Source organism: Ahaetulla prasina, chromosome 1, assembly GCF_028640845.1.
Source record: "Ahaetulla prasina isolate Xishuangbanna chromosome 1, ASM2864084v1, whole genome shotgun sequence".
Taxonomy (NCBI): domain Eukaryota; kingdom Metazoa; phylum Chordata; class Lepidosauria; order Squamata; family Colubridae; genus Ahaetulla; species Ahaetulla prasina.
In genome coordinates, this window is record NC_080539.1 from 17,308,940 (window position 1) to 17,336,641 (window position 27,702).

At 40.4% G+C, this 27,702-nt stretch overlaps 1 protein-coding gene across 1 annotated transcript in view; it reads right to left on the bottom strand.

The window, feature by feature from the left end:
- Positions 1–27,702, bottom strand: part of GALNT17 (polypeptide N-acetylgalactosaminyltransferase 17) — a 411,497-nt gene that overhangs the window by 11,189 nt on the left and 372,606 nt on the right. Inside the window, exons 8-9 of the mRNA XM_058164286.1 lie at positions 19,668–19,805; positions 12,165–12,260 (exon numbers count right to left, since the gene is read on the bottom strand). Coding sequence (XP_058020269.1) covers positions 12,165–12,260; positions 19,668–19,805 — 234 coding nt within the window. The remainder of the gene's footprint in view (positions 1–12,164; positions 12,261–19,667; positions 19,806–27,702) is intronic.

Consider the following 27,702-nt stretch of genomic DNA (forward strand, 5'->3'; position numbering starts at 1 on the left):
CAACTTTCTCCAGTTTGTCACTGTCCTTTTTGAACTGCGGTGCCTCAAATTGGAAGACATATAGTCTGACCACATCAGACTACTATTGTAGAATAGAATGCTAAACATATAGTCTGACCATATCAGACTGCAATAGAAGAATTGCTTACTGTAATCTAGATGTACCCCATCAAATGATTGGTTTGATGAGGGGCCTGGGGATTTCATCCCCCCTTGAACATGAAAACTAGAGAGACAGAAAGTTTGTTTTTCACTGAAAAACAGTGGAGAAACACCATTCCAAGGAATGGGACTTAAGAGAAAACTTCCATATATTGAAAGGAATACATGGTACAATTATCTTTTTTTTTTTTTTTACAGATGTGGAATACAATAGAACTCCAGCAGAGCCTTAAACCAGGGATGTGAAGGGATTGCATTGGCAGATACTGCTGAATTAAAATTCCCAGCTTCTTTCAACTTTAAATATGCTGATTGTGGCTATTGGGAGTTGAACATTGGGGGACTACTGCTTCGCTTTTTGCACAATCAGTATGTAACAAAAGAGATGGCGAGTGATTAGCCAGTGATTCTTACCATGATGAATTCAACATCTAGAAGTTGGGTTAATTAATGGAGAATGGAAGGACATAGAGTTCCACAACCATAGGGCATAGTGCCCAAATAATTTTTTAAAATTAAAAAAAATCCATTTAAGATCTGGGATTAATTTCAGTCATGTGTCCCAGGAAGACAATTGCTGGAAAAGTCCTTAAAGTCAAATATTAAGGATACAAGAATGGCTAACCAATGTTTTAAAAAGAGCTACAATTTCAGAAATACAGAGAATACAAGAGTTGCCTTAACACAGATGGATGAAAGAGCCTGTTCTGGAGAACCATAAAGAGCCGCGGTGGCACAGTGGTTAGAGTGCAGTACTGCAGGCTACTTCTGCTGATCACTGGCTGCCTGCAGTTTGTCAGTTCAAATCTCAGCAGGCTCAAGGTTGACTCAGCCTTCCATTCTTCAGAGGTAGGTAAAAGGAGGATCCAAATTGTTGGGGGCAATAGGCTGACTTTATTAACCGCTAAGAGAGGGCTGTAAAAGCACTGTGAAGCAGTATATAAGTCTATTTCTATTGCTATCCTATCTCCCCTTATAACAGTTGTCTTTTCCATAAGTTGAATGTATCCATGTCTTTTAACTATCCCTCATAAGGTGTGGTTTTCAGACTTTTGACCGCTTTGATTGTCCACCTCTCAACTTTCTCCAGTTTGTCACTGTCCTTTTTGAACTGCGGTGCCTCAAATTGGAAGACATATAGTCTGACCACATCAGGCTACTATTGTAGAATAGAATGCTAAACATATAGTCTGACCATATCAGACTGCAATAGAAGAATTGCTTACTGTAATCTAGATGTACCCGATCAAATGATTGGTTTGATGAGAGGCCTGGGGATTTCATCACCCCTTGAAAATGAAAACTAGAGAGACAGAAAGTTTGTTTTTCACTGAAAAACAGTGGAGAAACACCATTCCAAGGAATGGGACTTAAGAGAAAACTTCCATGTATTGAAAGGAATACATGGTACAATTATCTTTTTTTTTTTTTACAGATGTGGAATACAATAGAACTCCAGCAGAGCCTTAAACCAGGGATGTGAAGGGATTGCATTGGCAGATACTGCTGAATTAAAATTCCCAGCTTCTTTCAACTTTAAATATGCTGATTGTGGCTATTGGGAGTTGAACACTGGGGGACTACTGCTTCGCTTTTTGCCCAATCAGTATGTAACAAAAGAGATGGCGAGTGATTAGCCAGTGATTCTTACCATGATGAATTCAACATCTAGAAGTTGGGTTAATTAATGGAGAATGGAAGGACATAGAGTTCCACAACCATAGGGCATAGTGCCCAAATAATTTTTTAAAATTAAAAAAAATCCATTTAAGATCTGGGATTAATTTCAGTCATGTGTCCCAGGAAGACAATTGCTGGAAAAGTCCTTAAAGTCAAATATTAAGGATACAAGAATGGCTAACCAATGTTTTAAAAAGAGCTACAATTTCAGAAATACAGAGAATACAAGAGTTGCCTTAACACAGATGGATGAAAGAGCCTGTTCTGGAGAACCATAAAGAGCCGCGGTGGCACAGTGGTTAGAGTGCAGTACTGCAGGCTACTTCTGCTGATCACTGGCTGCCAGCAGTTTGGCAGATCGAATCTCACCAGGCTCAAGGTTGACTCAGCCTTCCATCCTTCAGAGGTGGGTAAAATGAGGATCCAGATTGCTGGGGGCAAGAGGCTGACTCAGTAAACCATTAAGAGAGGGCTGTAAAGCATTGTGAAGTGGTATATAAGTCTAAGTGCTATTGCTATCTTTCTGAACCTTGTTTCAGCAATTTCCTCAGTTAGTTTCTAAGGAGGATAAAGTTTAGATCAACGTTTCTCAAATTTGGCAACTTTAAGGTGTGTGGACTTCAACTCCAAGAACATCTCAGCCAACATGAGAAACCCAGGCCTAGATGAATCCATCATCTAACTTTCAAAACTCTTGTGAAGATTTCAATATAATGTATGGGATTTGGGGGAAATAGGCGGTATTGTATAAAATATTCTGCTTATGTAGACTGCTATCTCAGCCAAGAGATAGTGGGGGCAAGCTTGCCTTATCATTTTTCAACTCTTCAGCCCCTCTTTGTGCCCTGGAGAAATGCAATTAATCTTAATTAATGTTAAATTGACACCAGCTGGAAAATTCTGCGAAATACAAGAAGCCCAGAAATATAGTTGGCGCAATGCTAACTCCATTTGATCGCTTCTGCTAGAAATTAACACTGCACATCCATCTTCCTTCATTATGGTTTTGGTCGGGGTCTGTGTGCTCACAGTGGGAGAAAGTTAATTATATTCTCTCACTCTTTTTTTTAAAGGCTTGCTAAGTGAGGTTTGGAATGGCCTGTAACACGTCAGAACTAGAGAATATCGGTTTAGCATGGCCCCAGACCCTGTCATTATAAAGACACCATAATTCAGAGTGCAATTGCATGCCCTGTAAAGGAATTGCTGAAATTAAGCTGTTGGATATGAACTTGCAATATTTTGATATGATTTCTTTTTGTTTATTAATCAGGTTTACCTGGCAGCTCATCACGAGGAAAGTGGAAGACAGCAATCACTCAATTATATGAGTTAAAAAAACGCATTGCCGGTCAGAGCTCTCTTCCCCCCCACACCCACTAAGTATAAACACTTTGTGTGTTACTTTCCAAGAGACAATTAGCTGAATTTAAAGAAAGAAATTGTATGTGTCCATAGCTGGCCTAAAAACCCATGCACATCATGTACAGTAGTGCGATGTTGCAGATCCAATTCTGAAAAGAACGCAGAGAAGCATGAATGCAGCAACTCTTGTTGACTCATTCATCCACTCACAGATGGATTTATTTCCAGGAGCCACACAACCCGGGATATGTGTGCTCTAATAAGACTTTGGCAGATTCTGCATTTTGCACTCTATGTACTGCCCCCCACGCCCCCAGAATTGACTCCAAAGCACTGTGTAGCCCAGAACATTATCTAAATTAGAATAGACCGATGAGGCCAATGGGAACAATTGACTCAGAGATGGCTTCCTATAGTGGTTAGGGCAGGTTTTTTTTTCCCTTCCATGCTGCTTCCTGGATAGTGGAATGTGGAAAAGAACAAAACAGAATAGAACAGAATAACGGAGTTGGAAGGGACTTTGGCTTCTAATCCAACTGCCTGCTCAAGCATGAAACCAGTGGTGAAATCCAAATTTTTTTACTACCAGTTCTGTGGGCATGGCTTGGTGGGTGTGGTGTGGCTTGGTGGGTGTGGATTGGTGGGCATGACAGGGGAAGGATACTGCAAAATCCCATTCCTTCCCCACTCCTGGGGGAAGGATATTGAAAAATATTCATTCCCACCCCACTCTGGGGCCAGCCAGAGGTGGTATTTGCTGATTCTCTGACCTACTCAAAATTTCCATTACCGGTTCTCCAGAACCTGTTAGAACCTGCTGGATTTTATTATTATTATTATTATTATTATTATTATTATTATTATTATTATTATTATTATTATTATTATTATTATTATTATTATTAATTAGATTTCTATACTTCTCCGAAGGACTCAGGCGGTGTACAGCCAGAATAAAAACCCAAAAACAATACAACATACAATTAAAACAAAATTAAAAAACTTATTATACAATTTGGCCGAAAAACATTAAAACATTTAAAATTCTAAAAACCCATTAAAATTCATATAAAATTTAGAAATATAAAATATAAATTTAAAATACAACAAAATTTAAGCCAGCCCCGCTTTCACCCCTGCATGAGGCCCTATATCTTTCTAGACAAATAAATGGTTGTCCAGTTTCTTCTTCTTCTTCTTTTTTTTATTTGCATTTATATCCCGCCCTTCTCCGAAGACTCAGGGCGGCTTACACTGTGTTAAGCAATAGTCTTCATCCTTTTGTATATTATATACAAAGTCAACTTATTGCCCCCAACAATCTGGGTCCTCATTTTACCTACCTTATAAAGGATGGAAGGCTGAGTCAACCTTGGGCCTGGTGGGACTTGAACCTGCAGTAATTGCAAGCAGCTGCTGTTAATAACAAACTGTCTTACCAGTCTGAGCCACCAGAGGCCCTTGAAAACCTCCAGTGATGGAGCATTCACAATTTCTGGAGGCAAGCTGTTCCATAGATTAATTGTTCTCACTGTCAGGAAATTTCTCCTTAATTCTAGGTTAGATCTCTCTCTTTGACAATCTTCCACCTGTTACTTCTTGTCCTCAGGTACTTTGGTCAACCCCCTCTTCAAATATTGGAAGACTGCTGTCATTGCCACCCCTAATTGTTCTCTTCATTAGACTAGACAGATCCAGTCCCTGCAACCGTTCATGGTATGCTTTAGCCTCCAGATCCCTAATGAACCTTGCTCTGTGTGTGAGCTTCAGTTTCGTGGCTGGCATCACCTAGTTCTTCTGGTAGAACTAATCTCTCCTCTTTCCAGACATGTTTTACCCTACATCACATGGAAAACCAATCAAAGAAAAACCCAATCCCAGGAAACAACACCCATGTCTCACAAACCGAACCAGGCAGTAGCTCAATGTATAATAAACAACTAGGGCCGTGGTGGCTCAAGGCTGTAAGAAGCCTGTTATTAAAACCAGCTGCCTGCAATTACTGCAGGTTCAAGCCCCACCAGGTCCAAGGTTGACTCAGCCTTCCATCCTTTATAAGGTAGGTAAAATGAGGACCCAGATTGTTGGGGGGGCAATAAGTTGACTTTGTAAATATACAAATAGAATGAGACTATTGCCTTACACACTGTAAGCCGCCCTGAGTCTTCGGAGAAGGGCGGGATATAAATGTAAACAAAAAAAAAAAGTACCATATTTTTCGGAGTATAAGATGCACCGGCGTATAAGATACACCGGAGTAGAAGATACACCTTAATTTTTGGGGAGGAAAATAAGAAAAAAGTTGATTAGCAGGTGGATCAACCTCCCGGAATACCCCCAATCAGCTGTTCCCAGAGGTGAATTTTAGCAACTTGGTTGTGAGCTCCTTGGTTGTGAGCTCTGTGCCTTGCTTTTTTTTCTGCCTCTGAAACTTCTGAAACTCTGTTTCAGAAAAAACTTTATTTTCTGCCTCTGAAAGCCTCCGAAACAGCTTCAGAAAAAAAGCCTCTGAAGCTCTGTTTGGAGGCTTTTTTTCTGAAGCTCTGTTTGGGGGCTTCTTTTCTGAAGCTTCATTTCTGAAGCTTTTTTCAGCCTCTGAAACCTCTGTTTGAGAAGCTGGGCGGGACTACATTCGGAGTATGTTTGTGTGAAAACATTTAGAAGGGGAAAATGTTAAACCTATTTAAGATTTACACTATTGTGTTTTTCTTGACTCGAATTGCCCGCCAACTATGCTAATGATTTTTGGCACCAGCAGATCAAATGTAAATGGGTGTGTGTTGTCCACCCTTTGTTAGTCTTACAAGGATCCTACAAAATGATTAGAATGCTATTTGGTATCCTAGTCTATCACTGAATTTTGCACCAAAGTGGAGATTCGCTAATGCCAAATGGTGCATGTGTGTGTTTGTAAATATTATTGGGTGGTTGGGTCTGATGCAACAAGTTAAGTGGAATTATGGATCCAAACTGAAAAAAAGGATCTTGCAATCTATTGCTCGGGCATAATTCAAGTTCAGTCAAACAGTTAGGGATATAACCTGTAGAGGAACATAGAACAATAGCGTTGGAAGGGACCTTGGAGGTCATCTAGTCCAACCCCCTGCTTGAGCAGGAGACCCTATACCATTTCAGACAAATGGTTGTCCACTCTTTCTCCAAAAGCCTCCAGTGGTGGAAAACCCACAACTTCTGAAGGCAAGCTGTTTCATTGGTTGATTGTTCTCACCGTTACAAAATTTCTCCTTAGTTCTAGGTTGCTTCTCTCCTTGGTTAGCTTCCATCCATTGTTTATCGTCTCTGTCAGGAAATTGTTATTTGCCTAACTAGTTGGCCAGACAATATATAAACCAACTATGTATGTTTGCAGTAAGAAAGGTATCATATTGTTGTGCTGCATCATGCAAGCATCCTGATTGGCTGAGCTCTGTAGCCAATGTATAAAAGGAAAGCTAAATTATGGCTTGTGGGGAATCTACAGGGACGCTACAGCATTGTTACCTGATGATATGCTGCAACTGTATATTTGAGCTTTAAGATTGTTGCTTGATCATGGCTAGTTCCTGATTCCTCAAGATACCGACTGTTGTGAATTGAACTGTGTTTTGCCGAACTGAAAGAAGACCTTGTTTGTTGTGCAAGTCTACGTTTGGTAAGAAGACTTGATATCCCTTGACTGGCTTTATATGTGTATGACCTGGATTGTTTCTGGACTATGTCTTTGCCTTTTCCCTAAAAGTAAAGAAATATCAAACTCCAGTTTGTCTGCAAGTGACTGTTATTGTATACAACCAGTCTTAGTCGTTCTTCATGCGTAGGGTACTCTGCTCAACAGTCCACAACCTTGGTTGTGAACCCAGATTACCCTTAACAATCTCCCCTTCTGGTGCTTTGGAAAATAGTTTGACCCCCCCTCATCTTTGTAGGAACCCCTCAAATATTGGAAGAATACTGTCATGTCTCCCCTAATCCTTCTCTTCATTAAACTAGATGAAGCATTCATCATATGTTTTAGCCTCCAGACCCCTAATCATTTTTGTTGCTCTGGCTTGGACTGTGGAGCCCTTGGTGTGCTCTGAGCCTGATTGTTTGCTTGGAGTTGTTTCATCATCCAACTAAATAACTTCTTCAGTGCACCTCTGCAAGATAGCAATCTAGCTCAGTGAACGCCTAGGACTCCACAATGATTTTCATAAACAACCCTGGTAAAAAAAAAGTCATAAAATTGGGTGTGGCTCACTTAACAACTGCCTTGCTTAACCTTCTGGTTCCAATTATGATTGTAAGCCAAGGATGCTCCCCAAAGATTGCACAGCAGTAATAAACACTTAGACTTATATACCGCTTTATAGTGCTTGACGGTCCTCTCTAAGTGGTTTTGCAGAGTCAGCCTATTGCCCCCAACAATTTGGCTCCTCATTTTACCCACCTCGGAAGGATGGAAGTCTGAGTCAACCTTGAGCCTGGTGGGATTTGAACTGCCAAATTACAGGCAGCTGATAGTCAGCAGAAATGGCCTGCAGCATAGCACTCTAACCACTGCGCCACTGAGGTATCAGGTTTTGGACGGGATTTACATTTCCCCTCAATCTGACCTTGGGACATTTTCCCCTCTAAGTATGGATCTCTGCAGTGTATAGTTAAAAATAAATATGTAAATCCTGAAGGAATGCAAAAAAAAAAATCCTTAGAAGCAGGAACATCCTCAAGGCAAGGGCGGGTTTCAAAACCCGTTGCTACTGGTTCGCTCATGGGCACTTGCACACTCGCACGATATTTCTGCGCATGTGCAGAAGCATCCGGGCAGGTGGGCAGAGCCTCCTGCCACCGCTAACAATTTGCCCGATCCAGACAAACTGGTAGCATCCCACCACTGCCTAAAGGTATGATAGAAAAAATCAAAATGGTGGCCATCTCCATGCGATTGAAACTTGTATCATATTCTCCTGGGTACTATGTTCACCTTTTCTATAAGAGACACTCATTTCTCTAAGGATATATATATATATATATATATTGGTGTGCTTTTCTTCAACATTTTTTATATTTTTTCATGTTGGCGATAAGGATTTTAACTGCCGAAGCAAGGCCAGGCATGCAAACCAGAATGCAATTTATAGCTCAAGATGGTTGGCTTCAAGATTGAATATTCTTGCTCATCTCTCATTTCATTGACAGGTATTTATTATAAGGAATCAAATTAAAATGGGTGAAAATGCTGCCCACCCCACCCCCAGCCTATCTGTCAGAAGAACTTAGGTTTTACAGCTTCTATGCAAATCAATAACCACCTTGATTTGCTGTTTTGTTTGTTTTTAAAGACACGGTACAAACGAATAGAAGATCTGCAAGGCTGGGGGTGGGTGGGTAAGGATGCTTCTTGCTATCTAACAATGAAAAGAAATGGAAAAAGAAGGTGGGAGGGAGAGAGAGAGTGGGGGGAAGAAAGATCAGGGGAAGGGAAACAGCTTTGCGCTTCTTTGACAGATGGGTTGAAAGAAACAAGCAGCAGCACCAAATTTTAATTCAAGAAATCAAGCAGTAGAAGAAAAGTTGTTTTGTTAAAACAGTGACTGGGGGCGGAGAGCAGGAAGAACTAACCATACAAGCCAGCCAGCTCAGGATAACAGATAATTTCTTTGGGGCATTCAGCTACAAGCGCAGAATAAGCAAACAGCAGGGAATTATTATTTTATTTCCCTTTCAACTGAGATATTTCAAAAGTATGATGTGAGGCTTCTGTTGGCAGTCCTGTAGAACTGGGTTAAGAAGACCCTCCCCTCCCAGCCCCCACTCTGTTCTCCATCTTCTCCAGCTGATTAATGAATTTAAGGGAAATGTTTCAATAGGTTCAGAAAAGACCAAATGATCAGTGGTCCATGGCAAGATTGCGTATGTCGTGGGCAGTGGTGGGTTGCTTCTGGTTCTCCCCGGTTCAGGAGAGTCGGTAGCGGAAATCTTGATATGAGAGTGAACCGGTTCGCTGCTAACGTCAGCTGGGCCCTCCCGCCTGTCCCTGCGCCCCTACCTACCTTTATTCCATTGTTTTTAGCTCAGCTGTAAGGCTCAGCAGAGTGGATCGCCATGTCTCAGCTGTTTTTTTACTCAATGCGTTTGCGTGAAATGCAAGTTTGGCGTGGGTGCGAGCAAAGTGAGCATGTGCGTGGCGATCGCGTGCAAAGCACATGCGTGATGCGAACCAGTGGTAAAACTGGTTAGAACCCACCACTGGTTGTGGGGTTGTGTTGCTCTTTGGATTCCAAAAGGAAAAAGATGGAAGGGCAGGCATGACACATCGATCCACAACTCCTTAAATGAATAACAGAGCTGGAAGAGATCTCGGAGGTCTTCTAGTACAGGGGTCTCCAACCTTGGCAACTTTAAGATTTGTGGATTTCAACTCCCAGAGTACCTCAGCCAGCTTTACTGGCTGAGGAATTCTGGGAGTTGAAGTCCACAAGTCTTAAAGTTGCCAAGGTTGGAGACCCCTGTTCTAGTACATCTTCTAATGCATCTTCTTACTGACCTGTCCTAAAGCTGCAGAAAGCAACCATGTGATGCTAGGAAAAGACAGAGCTGACCTGTTGTGGACTTCAACTTCCAGAATTCCTCAGCCAATTATGGTGGCTAGGGAGTTCTGGGAGTTGAATTTTTACAACCTTCTTTTTTTGCCACAGTTGTGAAGCAAATCACTGCGGTTGTTAAATGAAACATGCAGTTGTTAAGGAAATCCGGTTCTCCCATTAACTTTGCTTCTCAGACGCTGGCTAAGAAGGTTGGCAATTGCATGACACAAGGATGATGCAACCATTATAAATACATGCTGACTGCTAAGTGCTTGAATTTTAGTCATGACTGTGGAGATGCTGTGGTGGTCATAAGTGCAAGAACCAGCTGTGAGTCATTTTCTTCAGTGCAATTGAGGGTTGAAATGCTCCTGGTTTGGACCAGATCGCCCGATCCAGTAGCGATGGCGGCAGGTGGTTTGGAGAACCGGTAGCAAAAATCCCTGCCCCGCCCCACCGCATGCCCAGCTGAGCCGCGCTATCATCAGAGGTTTAAAATGCTTTTAAAGGTAAAAAAAAAAGCCTCTGATGATCGCGCGGCTCAGCTGGGATCGTCAGAACTCTTTAAAAGGATTTTTTCTACAACCTCTTTGGTAGAAAAAATGCTTTTAAAAGGCTTCTCTGGCGATCCCAGCTGAGTTGCCTGATCATCGGAGGCTTTTAAAAGCATTTTTTTACAGCCTCTTTGGCTGAAGAGGTTGTAGAAAAAATGCTTTTAAAAGTAAAAAAAAAGGTTGGCCACGCCCACCCAGTCACATTATCCCCCCAAGCCATGCCCACAGAACCAGTAGTAACAAATTTTACATTTCACACCTGGTGCCATTGTAACTTCAAATCAATCAATGGTCATAATTGGAGAATTACCAGTGTTCAATTATTTCCAAGCTCTGTTCGTTAAGAACCAGAAGAAGAATTGTGAGGGATTAGAAGAGCTGTTGACAACCATTTTGGTTCTGTAACTGTCACTGCACTTGGAGGAAGGTGCTCCTTTGCAAATTACGCCTCACCCATCAGTGCTCCTCCTGGTCTTGGACTGGGCAGATTTTCATAACTGATACTATGTACGCTACATGGGGCTCTCCTGAAAGGATGACTGGAAAACCTCTATTGGAGCAAATTGTGGGGTCTGCTAAACTATCCTTGCCATTTGTTTCCCCAAGGTCCTCCCCAAAGAGCAGCTTGCTGTCACTCTGAAGGATACTGGTGTGGAAAATTAAAAAAAAATAGCAACTCTTGGAATAAATTTGAGGTAGCAGTAACAGCAAAATCCTTGCAGTTTCTGCAGCAAAGTTTTACACACAAGTCAGAAAAGAGAAAACAGGTGAAAATGGCTGAAGCTGCTAAAAAAGCCAAGCTGCATTAACAGAGGATAAAATCAATAGCACCTGAAGAGTTAGTACAACTTTGTAAGGGTAAGACTACGCTTGGAATACTGCATCCAGTTTTTGGCCGCCAGGATATAAAAAAGTGCAGAGAAGAGCAACAAAGATGATTAGAGGACTGAAGGCTAAAACATATGAAGAACAGTTGCAAGAATTGGGCATGTCTAATTTAATGAAAAAGGAATGCGGTGGCTCAGTGGCTAAGACGCTGAACTTGTCAATCGAAAGGGCAGCAGTTCAGCAGTTCAAATCCCTAGTGCTGCGTAACAGTGTGAGCTCACGTTACTTGTCCCAGCTTCTGCCAACCTAGCAGTTCAAAAGAATGTAAAAAATGCAAGTAGAAAAATAGGGACCACCTTTGGTGGGAAGGTAATAGCATTCCTTGTACCTTTGGCATTGAGTCATGCCAGCTACATGACCATGGAGATGTCTCCAGACAGCACTGGCTCTTCGGCTTTGAAACGGAGATGAGCATCACCTCCTAGAGTCAGGAGTGACTAGCACATGGTAAAATGGGCCAAACTCACTCAACAAATGTTTCGCTTTGCAACATAAATTTTGGGCTCAATTATGGTCGAAAGTTGAGGACTACCTGTATTTATGATCCGTGGTGGCACAGTGGTCGGAATGCAGTATTGCAGGCTAATTCTGCCCATAGTCAGGAATTTGATTCTGACCGCTCAAAGTTGACTCAGCCTTCCATCCTCCCAAGGACAGTAAAATGAGGACCCAGATTGTTGAGGGGAATATACTGACTCTGCAAACTCCATAGAGAGCACTAAAGCACTATGGGACAGTATATAAGTCTAAGTACTATTGCTTCCATTTTGGTAATCCTGAATTAATTGATCCCTAGAATCCCTAGAATCTTAGATATGGAACATATTTTAGAAATCATCTAGTCCAACTTCCAGCTCAGTGCAGAATTCACCAGGGCTCCTTCACTAGTACATTAGAACTTTTGCATCCTTATTGAAATCACATCATGGTAACCAAGTGGAATTCTAACCTGTGGCCCCCAGCCATGGCATGGGTAGAGGATCGCCGTGTGATTTTCCTGTGGCCCTTGATCAAGGCAGACATCTTTTATCTTGTTGTTCCTCAGCTGTAACAAATCCAAAAACAGAATGGAAGGGTAAGATGAAGACATTTTGACAAGTGTTTTCTCACTTCTCTCGACAAGTGTTTTCTTATAATTACCAGATTTATTGATTTGAGATGCGTTCAAATATTAGTAGTTTGGGTTGGTAGTTGGGCTCTTGGTTTGGGCTCTGAGCTTGGTAATTTGGTTGCAAACGTTTCGTCACCATTCGAGGAAACATCGTCAATGCGCTTTGAGTTGTGCTGGTCTGTCAGAACACAGGTCTTTAAATACCTTTTTATGTGGTGCAAATTAGTCTGAATGTTGTTCGTTACTTCTGAGTCATGGTCTGATTGTTGATTGGTTGTTGTTATCGAGGCATGGTCTTTGGTTTTAAGTACTGTCTGTGTCAAGGAGCACAATTCATAGCACACTGACAATGTCTCCTCGAATGGCGATGAAACGTTTGCAACCAAATTGCCAAGCTCAGAGCTCAAACCAACAGCCCATTTTTATTTATTTATTAAATGTATATGCCACCCAGCTCACTATCCAAAGCAAGCATCAGCTGAGCAGCATTAGCTAATCATTCACTTTTACTTACAACAATATGCTTAATTTTATGGACGAAATGAGTCTTTGTTTAAAAAGGTGAAACTTCTAGTGAAATGCTTATGAATTTGGTATTCTTGGATTTCAGTATATTTTCTTATCTCTTAGTTCACCATTATCTCTCCAGCAATCGGGAGCCATCTTGGCTTTCCACACAGTGATTCTGTCCCACAGAAAGCAAATCGCAGCAGCCGGGGAGGCTGTAGATCAAACACAGAGTTAAATTCACCACAGCTCACTAAAACGAATTCTTGTGCCCCATGAAAATGAGGTTGAGGGAATAGAAAACGTTACAGGAGATCAGAAAACAGACTGTGTGTGGTATTGGTTTGGGTCCAAATCACTTGTTTTTAGGAATGTAGACATTGTATTAGTAGCTATTTTGACTACAAAGAGGAAGCCATGGGCACGAGGGCCTTCCTCTCTCTGTCAGGAGACCCCAGAAAACATAAAGCAATTTGGTTCAAGCATTTTCTTTTGGCATTTCAAGCTGTGAGATGCATGAGGGGGAATTCTACTATACAGCAGTTCTCAACTTAAAACAGTTCATTTAGTGTCCATTCAAAGTTACAACTGCATTGAAAAATGTGACTTATGACCGTTTTTCATACTTACGACTGTTGTAGCATGCCTGTGGTCATGTGATCAAAATTTGGATGTTTAGCAACTGATGCATATTTATGACAGTTGCAGTGTCCTGGGGTCATGTGAACCCCTTTTGCGACCTTCTGACAAGGAAAATCAATGGGGAAGCCAGATTCGCTTAACAACCTTGTTATTCATTTAACAACTGCAGTGATTCAGTTAACAACGGTGGTAAGAAAGGTCTTAAAATGGGGCAAAACTCACTTAACAAATGTCTCACTTAGCAACATAAACGCTGGGTTCAACTGTGTTTGTAAGTCGAGGACTACCTGTACCATCAACCCAATTCCTGATTCTTTCACAAAACAATAATGCTGTTCAAAATCAGCTCTCATTATAATATCCTTCCTTCCTTCCTTCCTTCCTTCCATCCTTCTATCCTTCCATCCAATTTATATGTCCGCCCATCAGTCTGAGAAACTTGGGATGGTGAACAAAATAAATAATCCAAAAAGAAACCAAATCAAAGGCAATTTATTATTTACACCCATGCCAACGTTACAGTGACTTCTAACTCAGCCCCCATGTCTGGAGGAAGAATGAGATCTTTGTGGACTTCCAAAATGCCACAAGAGATAGAACCATCCATTTCTTGAAAAGGGAGTAGAAACCTGCTCCATTGGGTAGGATGCCATTACAGAATACATACATCCTGAGATCACAACAATGGGGATTGGACAGGGGTAAAATGCTCCCGGTTCAGACCGGATCACGCGATCCAGTAACAATGAGGGTGGGTAATTCGGAGAATCGGTAGCAAAAATCCCTGCCCCCCACCACCGTCCACACCTCGCTGTTCCTCTTCTCTGTCCCTGAAGCTCTTGGTGGTGACATAGCTGCAAATGGCCTTAAATGACTGCTGCGGTGCTTCAAAGGGCCGCACTACAGCTGATCAGCGCAGTAGGCGGCTAGTAGACCGTCTCTACTTTTTAAAAAGGTAGACTGGTGTGCTCCCAAGTTTTGTATACTTTATTATTTTTATTATTTATTATTATCGGCCATGCTCATTCAGTCACCTGACCACCAAGCCATGCCCACTAATTAAGCCACACCCACAGAACCGGTAGGGAAATTTTTAGATTTCACCCCTGGGATTGGGCAGTGGTGATATTCAGCCGGTTCTATCCAGTTCTGGCGAACCGGTAGCGGCAGCTGTGGGTGGTTCTGGCCACCTGCTGGGATGTAATCACATCCCATTTATCCATGTGCACACGCTCACATTTGCGAACCGGTAGTGAAGGTAAGTGAATACTACCCCTGGATTGGGAGGGGGAGGGGGAGGGGAGGGGGGGACACATGCGGTTTGAAAATTAATTCCCCCTGTCCTAAAATACAATTCACACTATTTAAAAAAAGTAGTAATGGAAAGCATCCCAGGTCAAACAAAGATGGACTAACATAAGAGTAACATATTTTATCCATCATAGCCAAACTCACTGTGGGCTTTTCTCCCGCAAATGACTATTAATGTATCCACCAGATATCAAGAATTATCTACCCTGGTAGATAGGTAATAGAAGGAAATACATTATTGTTATCTTTCACAGGATGAGTCTCCCAGGAAACTTTCTCGTTTTCTCTCCTAGCGTTTTTTCTCCTCTCCGCCAAACATTTATCTTTTGAAAGAACTGATGGGAGATTAAAGATTGTTTTTCTCTTTTTCAAAATGGTAAAACCTAAAACCTCCTTCCTCCTCTTCGTCCTCCTCTAGGTGAAATGGAAACTTGATACACTGTAAAAAAAATAAAATAACCGAATATCCATTCGTAAGTGATTGGTTATGTCCGGAATAGAATAGCAATTGAAAGTGAATTATGGGTGAATTATTATTTCTGTCTGTTTCCTTAGGCCCTCTGCCAGCTTGTCAAGCAAATGGCCAGCAAGTGAGGGCTTCTGCAAATTTCCCAGATGCTGCTATGCAATGACTTTCCATGGCGCATCAATCTACATTTTAATTCTGGGTGGAATACGATGAAGACGTGGAGGATGTCTGCCCTATTCATATACTGCATAAAGGGTGGGAGTTTTCAGTTAAGGAGAACATTGTGAATGTCCATCACCACCACCATACAGGTAGCCCATCCATAACTTAGTTTCCAACAGTTGTTTGCTAGATCTGTTTCTCCTATTGACAGAAATTAACAGAGTAACAGAGTTGGAAGGGACTTTGTAGGTCATCTAGTCCAACCCCCACACACAAGCAGGAGACCCTACACCATTTTTGACAAATGGCAGTCCTTGAAATCTTCCAGTGATGAAGCTCCCACAGCTTCCGAAAGCAAGCTGCTCCATTGGTTGATTGTTCTCACTGTTAGAACATTTCTCCTTATTTCCAGGTTGAATCTCTCCTCGATCAGTTTCCATCCATTATTCCTTGTTTGGCCTTCCGGTGCTTTGGAAAATAGCTTGACCCTTTCATCTCTGCGGCAGCCCCTCAAATATTGGAACACTGCTATCATGTCTCCCCTGGTCCTTCTCTTCACTAGACTAGACTAGCTATGCCCAGTTCCTGTAACAGTTCTTCATATGTTTTAGTCTCCAGTCCCCTGGTTGCTCTTCTCTACATCTTTTCTAGAATCTCAACATCTTTTTTATAGTGTGGTGACCAACACTGGATGCAGTATTCTAGGTGTGGTCTTCCTAAGACTTTATAGAATGGTATTAGTACCTCACTTGATCTTGATTGTATCCCTCTTTTAATGCAATTTAGGATTACATTGGGGTTTTGGGCTGCCGCCGCAAACTGCTAACTCATATTTAACTGGTTGTCCACTAAGATTCCAAGATCCTTGTCACAGTTACTGCTATTAAGCCTGGTTTCACCCAGTCTATATGTGTACTTTTGGTTTTTTGGTACATTTGTGGCTTAAGCGGGTCATGTAAATCCAGCTCTTAGTTTGGCTCACTATGTGTCAACCCAGAAAAATGGCTTTATTTAATAGATATGTTAAAGAATGATAATGAATATGAAGTTTCCAGCAGGAATCTTTCTCAAATTGACTTGGAGATGTTTGGTTTCAATTTCTGCATGTAATCCACCAAGCCACAGCTCTATATAATTGCATTTAGGAAGTGACTGTTAAAAGTACAATTGTGTAAGACTTAAATCTGGAAATTCGATGTGAAAATCACATGGTTGAATGAAGAGTAACTGTGAGAGGGATCTTGGAGTCCTAGTGAACAACCATTTAGAGATGAGCCAGCAGTGTGTAGGAGCTGCCAAAAAAGCCAACATAGTTCTGGGCTGCATAAACAGAGGGATAGAATCAAGATCATATGAAGTGTTAATACCACTTTATAATGCCTTGGTAAAGCCACACTTGGAATATTGCATTCAGCTTTGATCTCCATGATGTAAAAAAGATGTTGAGACTCTAGAATGACTGCAGAGAAGAGCAACAAAGATGATTAGGGAACTGGAGGCTAAAACGTATAAAGAATGGTTGCAGGAACTGGGTATATCTAGTTTAATCAAAAGAAGAACTAGGGGAGACATGATAGCAGTGTTCCAATATCTCAGGGGCTGCCACAAAGAAGAGGGAATCAAACTATTCTCCAAAGCACCTGACGGTAGAACAAGAAGCAATGGGTGGAAACTAATCAAGGAGAGAAGCAACTTAGAACTATGGAGAAATTTCCTGACAGAACAATTAATAAGTGGAATAACTTGCCTGCAAAAGTTGTGAATGCTCCAACACTGGAAATTTTTAAGAAGATGTTGGATAACCATTTGGCTGAGGGGTGTAGGGTTTCCTTCCTGGGCAGGGGATTGGACTAGAAGATCTCCAAGGTCCCTTCCAACTGTGTTATTATTAAGAATCCAAACAACTTTCCAGATGGACTGACAGTTGAAATCATTTAAATTGGCAAATCAATTTGAACAGTTAAATCAAATCAACCAGGCCATCCAATCTGAATTAAGATTAGAAGTAGACAGCACCCTATCCATACATCTAAAATCAGTTCAGATCATGGTGTCTAAAACCAAGAGTAGCTTGGTACTGCCAGACAAGGAATGGGAAATACGTGTCCCACCAGATGTGGTTGGTCTATAATTCTCTTCAGCCTTGGCTGTGGAGCTAATGTTAAGTGACGACAAGAGATACAGCCTGAGAAATATTGCAAATCAATACAGCATCGAAGCCTTACTAATTAAATGGTATTCCAGTTGATTGCAAGACTAAAACAATGCAAGAAATAGAAAAGAAACAACAGAAGACATCTACTCATCCCTTTATAATTAGGGCTGAAAAACAACATTTTTTCACACCCGGTGTGATTCATCATAAAGTAGAATGGGTTGTGAATCAAAGTGCACTTACAGCCATCTGGTTTTTTGTGAATTCTACAACTAAATTCTCTCCACTAAATTTCAGGCAAGGGAGAATGTTCTCTGCTCATCAGATCCAATGCTTGACATTAGTTAGAACAGAGACCAAGGTAAAGCTGTCAGATGCTACCACCACTTCGATTTGATAACAATGAGATGTTAGATGTCCACCTATTTTGAGCTGTTTCTTCAAAGAGAGAGCCTCAAATGCAGTTGTTACATTGTTACATCCACGTTCACAATGAGGACCTGATTATGCATGTAAGAAATGTGCTTTGCAAGCAAAGGACCACAGTTTTAGTCTTTACTTTGGAAAAAAAAAAGGACCACAGTTAGCACAGCTGGGAAATTGCTTACAACATCCTCTATTGGAGCCATAATGGCCAGATATCACAAACCTGGTGGTAGACAAGTTGCCAAGTTCAAAAAACAATTTGAAAATCACTTGATTGCATGAAGAATCAAAACAACTTCCCAAATGGACTGACAGTGGAAATCAAGTGGATTTCCAAATTAATTTGAATGGTTAAATGAGATCGGGCAGGGCATCCAAATCAGGAGTGAAATCTAAAAATTTTCCCTACCGGTTCTGTGGGTGTGGCTTAATGAGTGGGTGTGGCTTGGTGGTCAGGTGACTGAATGGGCATGGCCAATAATAATAAATAATAAAAATAATAAAGTATACAAAACTTGGGAGCACACCAATCTACCTTCTTTAAAAATAGAGGCACCAGTCTACTAATTGCCTTTTTTTGGAAGCGCACCAGTCTACCATCTTTAAAAATAGAGGCACCGGTCTACTAATTGCCTTTTTTTGGAAGTGCACTGGTCTACCATCTTTAAAAATAGAGGCACTGGTCTACTAGCCACCTACAGCACTGTAGTACGGCCCTTTGAAGCACCACGGCAGTCATTTAAGGCCGTTTGCAGCTATATCACCACCGAGAGCTTCAGGGACGGAGAAGAGGAACAGCCAGGCATGGGCGGTGGGGGGGGGGGCAGGGATTTTTGCTACCGGTTCCCCAAACTACCCATTATCGCTATCGGATCACACAATCTGGTCCGAACCGGGAGCATTTCACCCCTGATCCAAACTGAACTGAGATTAGAAATAGATGGCACCTCGTCCCTATGTCAACCCTGAAGGGAGCCTGGCTGAAACCCTATTACCTAAAACCAATTCAGATTTAGTTTGGTGGCGCCTCCTCCTGACCCACCAGATGTGGTTAATCTGTAATTCCTATCAGTTCTGGCTACGATAACTACTCTTAAGAAATGACATCATCTTAAGAAAGAGTCAGGAAAGTAGAAAGCTGAAGTGTACAGCAATGGTGCAAATCTTGATGGCATCTTCTGCAACTACCCTGTTTCCCCCCAAAATAGGACAACCCCTGATAATAAGCCTAATTGGGCTTTTGAGCGCATGGCAATAAAGCCAAGCGCTTATTTCAGGGTTCAAAAAAATATAAGACAGGGTCTTATTTTCGAGAAAACACAGTAATAACTACAAAGACAACATTCAAGAAGAATAGTAACTGAACTCCCAAACCCCTGAAAGATACTAAGTCTCCTCTTGTAGACTATTCTGGATTAAATGGAACATGACCAAATGAAACTGATTCCAGAGATATTTGTAATCTTTTGTTCTGAAGGCAAGAATGACATTGGATAGCCGTTGGGGTTGGCTGAAGGAATTTTAGTTCCAGTTTTGAGTAAAACTGGCTGGTTCTAGTTACTCCCTGCAGATCTCATTAGAAAATGGTTGGAGGAGAGACATAAAATGTACTCTAAATTCACAGTCAATCCCTACATATCCCATGTAGTAGTAGTTCCTTCTTAATTACCTCTCCATAGGCAATGGTGTTATTGTATCTTCTCATTTCTGGGTAGACGTGGTCCAGGTACCATTGGAAACTCTTGCATTTCAAACTTTTTCTTAATGCTTTTCGCTCCGAAACATCCCCAATATCAATTCCTGGGTTCTGAAAGACAGGTACATGGTTACATCGTCACTTTCTCTTACTGTTGCTATGCTCTGTGATAACCAGATGTTCACTCCTGCTTTTTAAAAACACATTCTCAGGAATCTTTCTTTTGGATTTTCCTACCTCCATAGCTTATGATGCCACCCTTGAGGTCCTTCTCTTCTTTTCATATTGAAAAGCCCAAAGAAACATAGAACAAGATTGTCAAAACATCTGGAGTTAGGCAGGCCAACAGCTTCTTTATAAAGTGTGAGTAGTCTTTTGCATAAAAATTACCTCTGGTATAAAATTCCCATTCATCCTAGCCAATACAGCTTGTCATCATCGTTGTCGTATTTGTGTCAGAAGAAGCAACAAGGCACTTCCAGGTTGAAAGGATTAACTGGTGACATCACTGTTGCCTGGGGGATGCCCAGTGGGGAAGTTCCTTTCACATCCCCATTAATAAACCCACCAAAATGGTACCTATTTATCTACTCACATTTGCATGCTTTTGAACTGCTAGGTTGGAGAAGCTGGAGCAAATGATGGGAGCTCACCCCACCACATAGCAGTACTTGGGTCTTGAACGTGGGCTTGCTCTTTGTCAACTCAGCATTCTAACCATGTAAGCCACTGTGCTGACACCAATACAGCTAAAAATATGGACTATAATTCAGTGGGAAAGAACCTGCTTATATCTAGAACAGGGATGTCAAACTGGCGGCCCACAGGCTGGATGCATCATGCACAGGCCACACCTACCCCAGCTCTGCAAATGAGGGAAAAGTCACAAAACATCCTGTGATGGCAACGTGATGCAGCAAGTTTGACACCCATGAGAAAGTCACAAGTTCAATCCCCATCACCTCCAACTAAGAATAGCAAAACGTTTTCCTGAAATGGCAATAGATGAAACATTCTGAAATCAGCATGCTACATTCTGATTTTAAAATCAAAGGGAAAGTCTACTTTGATTCTTTTCGGACTGTGAGATAACTCAAGAATGTACAAAGCAACTTGGTCCTGTGCACAGAAATGGGCATTTTAATCTCAAAATCAAAATGTTTCATAGGGAGAGGTTATGATTCCAATCTCTGAAAGGCAGAGGCTTTTTTTTGGAATGCTGGCTTAGGACATATAAAAAGGTAACCTTCTCGGACTTAATATCTGCTGGGGAAACCTGGTTTGATGTGATATCCAGAATGTTAAATTTATATTTTTTATCAAGTTTTTTATTTTATATTACATATACATATCAATGTGTGAACAGTGCGACACCTGGGTGCCAGTGGTGGGATTCAGTCGGTTCTCTCCAGATTGGGCGAACTGGTAGCGGCGACTGCAGGAGGCTCCGCCCACCCACCCAAATGTAATGTGCGAGCACTGCGCATGCGTAGAAGGCTGTGTGCAAGCACAGGCAAGGTGCGTGTGAGTGAAGGCGCGCGCTCATATTTGCGAACCAGTAGGGAAGGTAAGTGAATCCCACCACTGCTGGGTGCCATAAATTACAGTACAGATAAAATAGTATTCTTGATCATAGTTATCACATTCATCCAGTCTATATATTTCTAGTAGCAATACACATTTATATCAAATTATAATCTTTCATTATTTCATATTGTTTAAACATACATAATACTACCGCTGTTCAGTTTCTAAACCTCCCTCTTATCCTTGCACTTGTCTTACTTTATAAAAATGTGTCTACTAATATTCCCCCTTTCTCTTATTTCTGTCCTTATTCTAACTTTTATTCATGTCACCATTATATTAAAAGACGTTCCCTTTGTATTACAATACTATCCTTCATTATTTCATTGTTCAATATTTAAATATACAATTCTAACACCAATTGCAATATTATTTAAACATGCAAATTAATTCTGTTCATATTCTTTACATTTTTCCAATCTATATGATTCCACTATTAATATACCTGTTTATATTAAAATATGCTCATCATTTTATTACTCATTATTTCACTTTATTATTCCACTGCAAATCATAATATTATTTAAACAAACTCAATAATACCATTATTTAATCTCTAATTTCCCCATTTTTAATACTTAGTTCTTATTCATATTTCCCATATTTCACTCTTCAAATCTATTTATATTAAAATACTATCCTTCATTGCTTCATTATTCAATGTTTCAATATACTATTCTAATGCCAATCGCGATATTATTTAAACATACAAAATAACTCTATTCATATTCTTTGCTTTCATCCAATCTATATAATTCTAGTATTAATACACGTTTATATTAAAATATTTTCTTTTTGTTATTTAATTGCTCAACGTTTACGAATCGCAATGTTATTTAAACTTACGTAGTAATTCCATCATTCAGTCTCTAATTTTCCCATTTTATTATTACTTTTGTTTCATCATGTAAAGGTATACTGTATATACAAGTAATCCCTCGATCTCTTATTGAACACATTCCTATCTCTGTTCTAATTTCTCCTCCTGCCACCATTATAAAAAAAAAGAAAGAAAAAGAAAAAAAGGGGAAAAATATTTTCTTTCTTCTTTTTCCTATCTGCCTTTTATCCATCATCTCTTGCCCGCATCAATACTTTAATTCTTATTCTTTTTTTAACTTATTTCCTATATTCTTCTCTTAAATCTTTATCTGTCTGTATCTGTGTCTACATCACTGTGCTTAGTCAATCTAGGCATTGACTGTGCCTAGTTAATCTAAGTGTGTTTTTTTTTTTTGTCACAACAGTATACACAAACATCGTCATAAATAAAAACAACACATCATGAAAGAAAAACATATATATAAGTAAAAGTATGCAACAGCTATGTTAATTTGATATAATGAAGGGAACAATAGGACAGGAACGGTAGGCACTTTTGTGCTCTTATGCATGCCCCTTATAGTCCTCTTAGGAATGGGGTGAGGTCAATAGTAGACAGTTTTTGGTTGAAGATTTTGGGATTTTGAGTAGAGACTATGGAGTTTCCAAGCGTTAACAACTCTGTTACAGAAGTCATATTTTCTGCAATCAAGTTTGAAGCGGTTGACATTAAGTTTGAATCTATTGTTTGCTCTTGTATTATTGCGATTGAAGCTGAAGTAGTCTTTTACAGGAAGGATATTGCAGTAGATGATTCTGTGTGTTAAACACAGGTCATGTCGAAGTCGGCGGAGTTCTAAATTTTCTAATCCCAGGATTTCTAGTCTGGTGGTATAAGGTATTTTGTTGTTTTCGGAGGAGCGAAGAACTCTTCTAGTAAAATATTTCTGGACGCGTTCGATTGTATTAATGTCAGAGATGTGGTATGGGTTCCAGACGGATGAGCTGTATTCAAGAATAGGTCTGGTTTCTCCCATCCCTACCCTCTTCCACTGTCTAGCTTTGAAATTATCAGTCCAGACCCCTGTCTCCCTTCCCCAAGTATCTTCCCGCTCCTCCCATTCTCTTTTTAAATATCTTAGAACAGTGTTGGTGAACCTTTCGCATTCTTGTGTGCCGGCCCGTGTGCCGGAAGTGGCACGCAAAACCGTCCCGTGCCGAATGTGTGGCCTCTCCAGCTCCTGTCGCGTTCGTGCGCTCAAATGTGCGCCAGCCAGCTGGCCATTGCACAGGTGGAGCCGGCGACCCTGGAAGTGTGGTGATCCATCGCACATGCGCATAACACCAACCTGGAAGGCTGGGTGCCAGCTCGCGCATGCCCGATGGACCAGAGCACTTCCGGGGTCCACCGGCACCGCACATGCAATGGCCAGCTGGCCAGTGTGCATTTGAGCTCAGAAATGCAATGAGGAGCTGGTGAGACCGCGCATTCAGCACGGGATGGTTTCGCGTGCCACTTCCAGCATGCGTGCCATAGGTTCACCAACACTGTCTTAGAATGTTTTCTAAATTTGATTCATAAAACATTATTAATTTTATTGATGACTCTTCATTATCTTCTTTTCATTGATTTCTCAATTCTGTTTTTCTGTTAGATTTATAATTTTAAGAAGCCCAGTCAGCTTGTTCTTTAATGAGAGTTTGTTTCTCCAAACCTATCATCATCATCGTCATCATCACCACTGTCACCTTCATTGTCATCATTTCATCATCGTTGTCGTCATCACTATTTTCATACATATATACATACCCATCATCAGTGCTGAAATCTGAACCGGTTTACTACTGGTTCGCTGGCTGCACATGTGCACTGCGCGTGCATATGCACAGTGTGCACTACACACCAAATGCAAGGTGCACACGTGCGCAATGCATGCCAAAAGGAGGCATGGGGTAAGTAGAACAGCGCGTGCGGGGGGGGGGTAATCAGCTGTAGTGTGTGATTTTTTTTTTACTTTTAAAAGCATTTTTATACGACCTATTCGGCCGAATAGTTTGTAAAAAAATGCTTTTAAAAGCAAAAAAAAGGCTCTGATGATCGCATGGCTCAGCTGTGATTGTCAGAGCCTTTTTTAACCTTTTAAAAACATTTTTTAAAAGAAGTGGCAAGCGGGCAAGCGGGGGGGCAGGGATTTTTGCTACTAGTTCTCTGAACCACCCGCCGCCATCGCTACCAGATCAGCCAATCCAGTCTGAACCAAGAGCATTTCACCCCTGCCAATCATGCTATTTTTTTTTCAAAGTAAGCAAAGTTATGCAAAGCAGAGAAAAGGATTAGGAAGTCATGAAGACAAATGATAAGAGAGAAGAAAGAAGAAAGAGAAATCTAACTAAATTTATATCAGTGCCATCACTGCATCCCTCTATATCTGCCTGTCTTTGCAAGCAATCTTTGCTTCTGAAGAATGTCGAAGACTGCAAATTTCTCCTAGTAGCTGTGATCTGGGAACCAGATGTTGGCTTGAAAGATTAGATTAGAGATTCTATGTTGCACAGAAAATTATACTATGCTTGGGGTAAAATGCACCCTTTAATTAAGAGTATTTTAAATAGCCTACATCTTCTCTATCTAATGGAAATGCTGAAGAGTTATGTGAAAATCTTGATTGACTGAAGCCATAATAGGCAGTGGAAGTCAATATTCATAGAAGCTTTTGCTGTTGATATTTTTTAATTGTTGTGGTAGTTACTATTGTTAAGGAAGAAGACTGAGGTGAGACCAAACTATTATTCTCCCATAAATTGAATTTTCATTCTTTCTATTGCCAGTGTTCAGAAATGAATGCCACTGAATGAATTTGCAGCCCCAAACAGCACCATCTATCTAAATGTTTATGGAAATTTCATTTCATAAGTGCAAGGAAAACAAACTCTGAAAAGGGAAAAGAAAAACTCGGAAATCTTTGGAGGACTAAAATGTGAACAGCAGAGACTGGGCCATCTCATACAATGGGAAATGCATGGAATGAAGTAGTTAAACACTTGATGGGATGAAGAAAGTTTTTAAAATCCCTTCTAAAGGGCAAAAGTTGGTTAAGGAGTTTTCCGCATTTAGCTGAAAGTCCCAGTTATAATTTTCTATTTTTCAATCACAATATATCTTTAACACGTTTTTGAGATATTGTGTTTACTTTTCAGACAATAAAGGGAAAAAATATGAATATTTTTTAAAAAGCAAAATAGGTTTTCTCAATTTTTATACTGTCCAGTCTGAAAAGAAGTTATCTTTTAGGGTAGTGAATGTTTCTGAATATTTGGAATTATAGCTTATGTTGTCTGGGAGATTTCATTCAGGATCCACTTTTCTTTCTTTCTTTCTTTCTTTCTTTCTTTCTTTCTTTCTTTCTTTCTTTCTTTCTTTCTTTCTTTCTCTCTCTCTCTCTCTCTCTCTCTCTCTCTCTCTCTCTCTCTCTCTCTCTCTCCCTCTTTCCTGATTGTTTATTTGCACCCTATGATTATCATTAAGTGTTGTACCTTAAATTTCTTGATGAAGGTATCTTTTCTTTTATGTATACTGAGAGCATATGCACCAAGACAAATTCCCTGTGTGTCCAATCACACTTGGCCAATAAAAAAAATTCTATTCTATTCTATTCTATTCTATTCTATTCTATTCTATTCTATTCTATTCTATTCTATTCTCTCTCTCTCTCTCTCTTTCTCTCTCTCTCTTTCTTTCTCTCTCTCTTTCTTTATTCATTTTTAATGAGTTTAACCTATGCTTGATTAGATTAGCTTACAAAACACACAGAGCTTATCTTTCAAGATGGCAACTCTCAAGGCAACGAACAAAGATAAAAGCAAAAAAAAATCAATAAAACACACCAAAGGAGATGATAAACAAAAAAACAAAGGCCGAAATCAGTAAAACTAAACATGCCAGAGAAGAAAGAAATGTTTTTAAACCCAATTAAAAGTCAAAGATCTCATTTCTAACGAGGCTGAATAATTGGCTTGTGTATTGAAATGTTGAGAGATGTGGTGGCTCAGTGGTTAAGATGCTGAGCTTGTCAATCGAAAGATCAGCAGTTCAGTGGTTCGAATCCCTAGTGCCGCATGATGGGGTGAGCTCCCATTACTTGTCCCAGCTTCTGCCAACCTAGCAGTTTGAAAGCATGTAAAAAATGCAAGTAGAAAAATAGGGGCCACCTTTGGTGGGAAGGTAACAGCGCTCCATGTGCCTTTGGCGTTGAGTCATGCTGGCCACATGACCACGGAGACGTCTTTGGACAGCACTGGCTCTTCGGCTTTGAAACGGAGATGAGCACTGCCTCCTGGAGTCGGGAACAAGTAGCACATATGTGCAAAGAGAACCTTTACCTATTGACAATGTATCTTCACTAGTAAAACTCTCCCCACCTAGCTATCAACCCGATTATTAAATTAGTATCACTGCTTTTTTTTTTTAATGCAAAGAAATGTCACAACAGATGGCAACACTTATCCTGCTTTAGTCAATCTCAAAAAAATCTGAGAAATGTTAGATCTGGCTGGCACTTGGAGGGAGAACATTAGAAAGTCCAGATCTGTAGCCTAGATGGTAAAGTGAAAAACAAAAAAAAAATCTGGAAAATTGAAAAATGGCAATATTCTAGCCTACTGTAGTTAAGAAAATAATACATATGGAAGTCATCACTTAGATGACTTTGGCTGAACTTGGAAAGGGAAACGGTGTTAGACCTGATTAGTATTAGAATGAGAGACCAGCAGGTGGATACATTGGGAGGTTAAAAAGAAATCATTAAAAAGGCAATTGCGAAGCACTTCCACATTGTTTCCAAGAAAATAACACAGACATATCCATGAACTCCTCTGGAATTGGAATTCAATTTAAGATTTCCTTACTTACATTCAGAAAGAAAGAAAAAAAGGAAGTCATAGGGGTATAGATGGGTTCCCTTTTGTAGTGAAGCACCACGTTTCTATGTATTTGTTTGCTTTTAAGTTTTATTTCTCAAAACATTGTTATTGGAATGAGGGTTGAGAAAAATAGCAAATTTAAAAGCTGTCTGGGGACCCTCAGGTCATACCGTATTTACAGCAAAATCCCAAAATCCTCAAAGCTTTAACCAAAGACTATCTACTATTGACCTCACGCCATTCCTAAGAGGTCGGTAAGGAGCGTGCATAAGAGCACAAGCGTGCCTACTGTTCCTGTCCTAATGTTCTCTTTGATTGTATCCAATTCGTATGGTTATGTCATGCTTATACTTATATATACTGTTGTGTTTGACAAATAAAAATAAATAATAATAAAAAATACTTGTAAGAAGCCTTTCAGAGACATAACTATTTAAGTCCCAAAGGTGCTTTTTCAAAAGGCAACTGGACTTTCTTTGCTTTTCCTTGAAGACATTTCACTTCTCATCCTGGAAGATCCTTCATTTCCTGAAGAAGCTTCTTGGATGAGAAGTGAAATGTCTTCAAGGAAAAAGCAAAGAAAGTCCAGTTGCCTTTTGGGGGGGGAAAAAAACACCACCTCTGGGACAACCATGACCTGGATGACTGAGAATCTCCATAGACATAACCATTCTAGCAT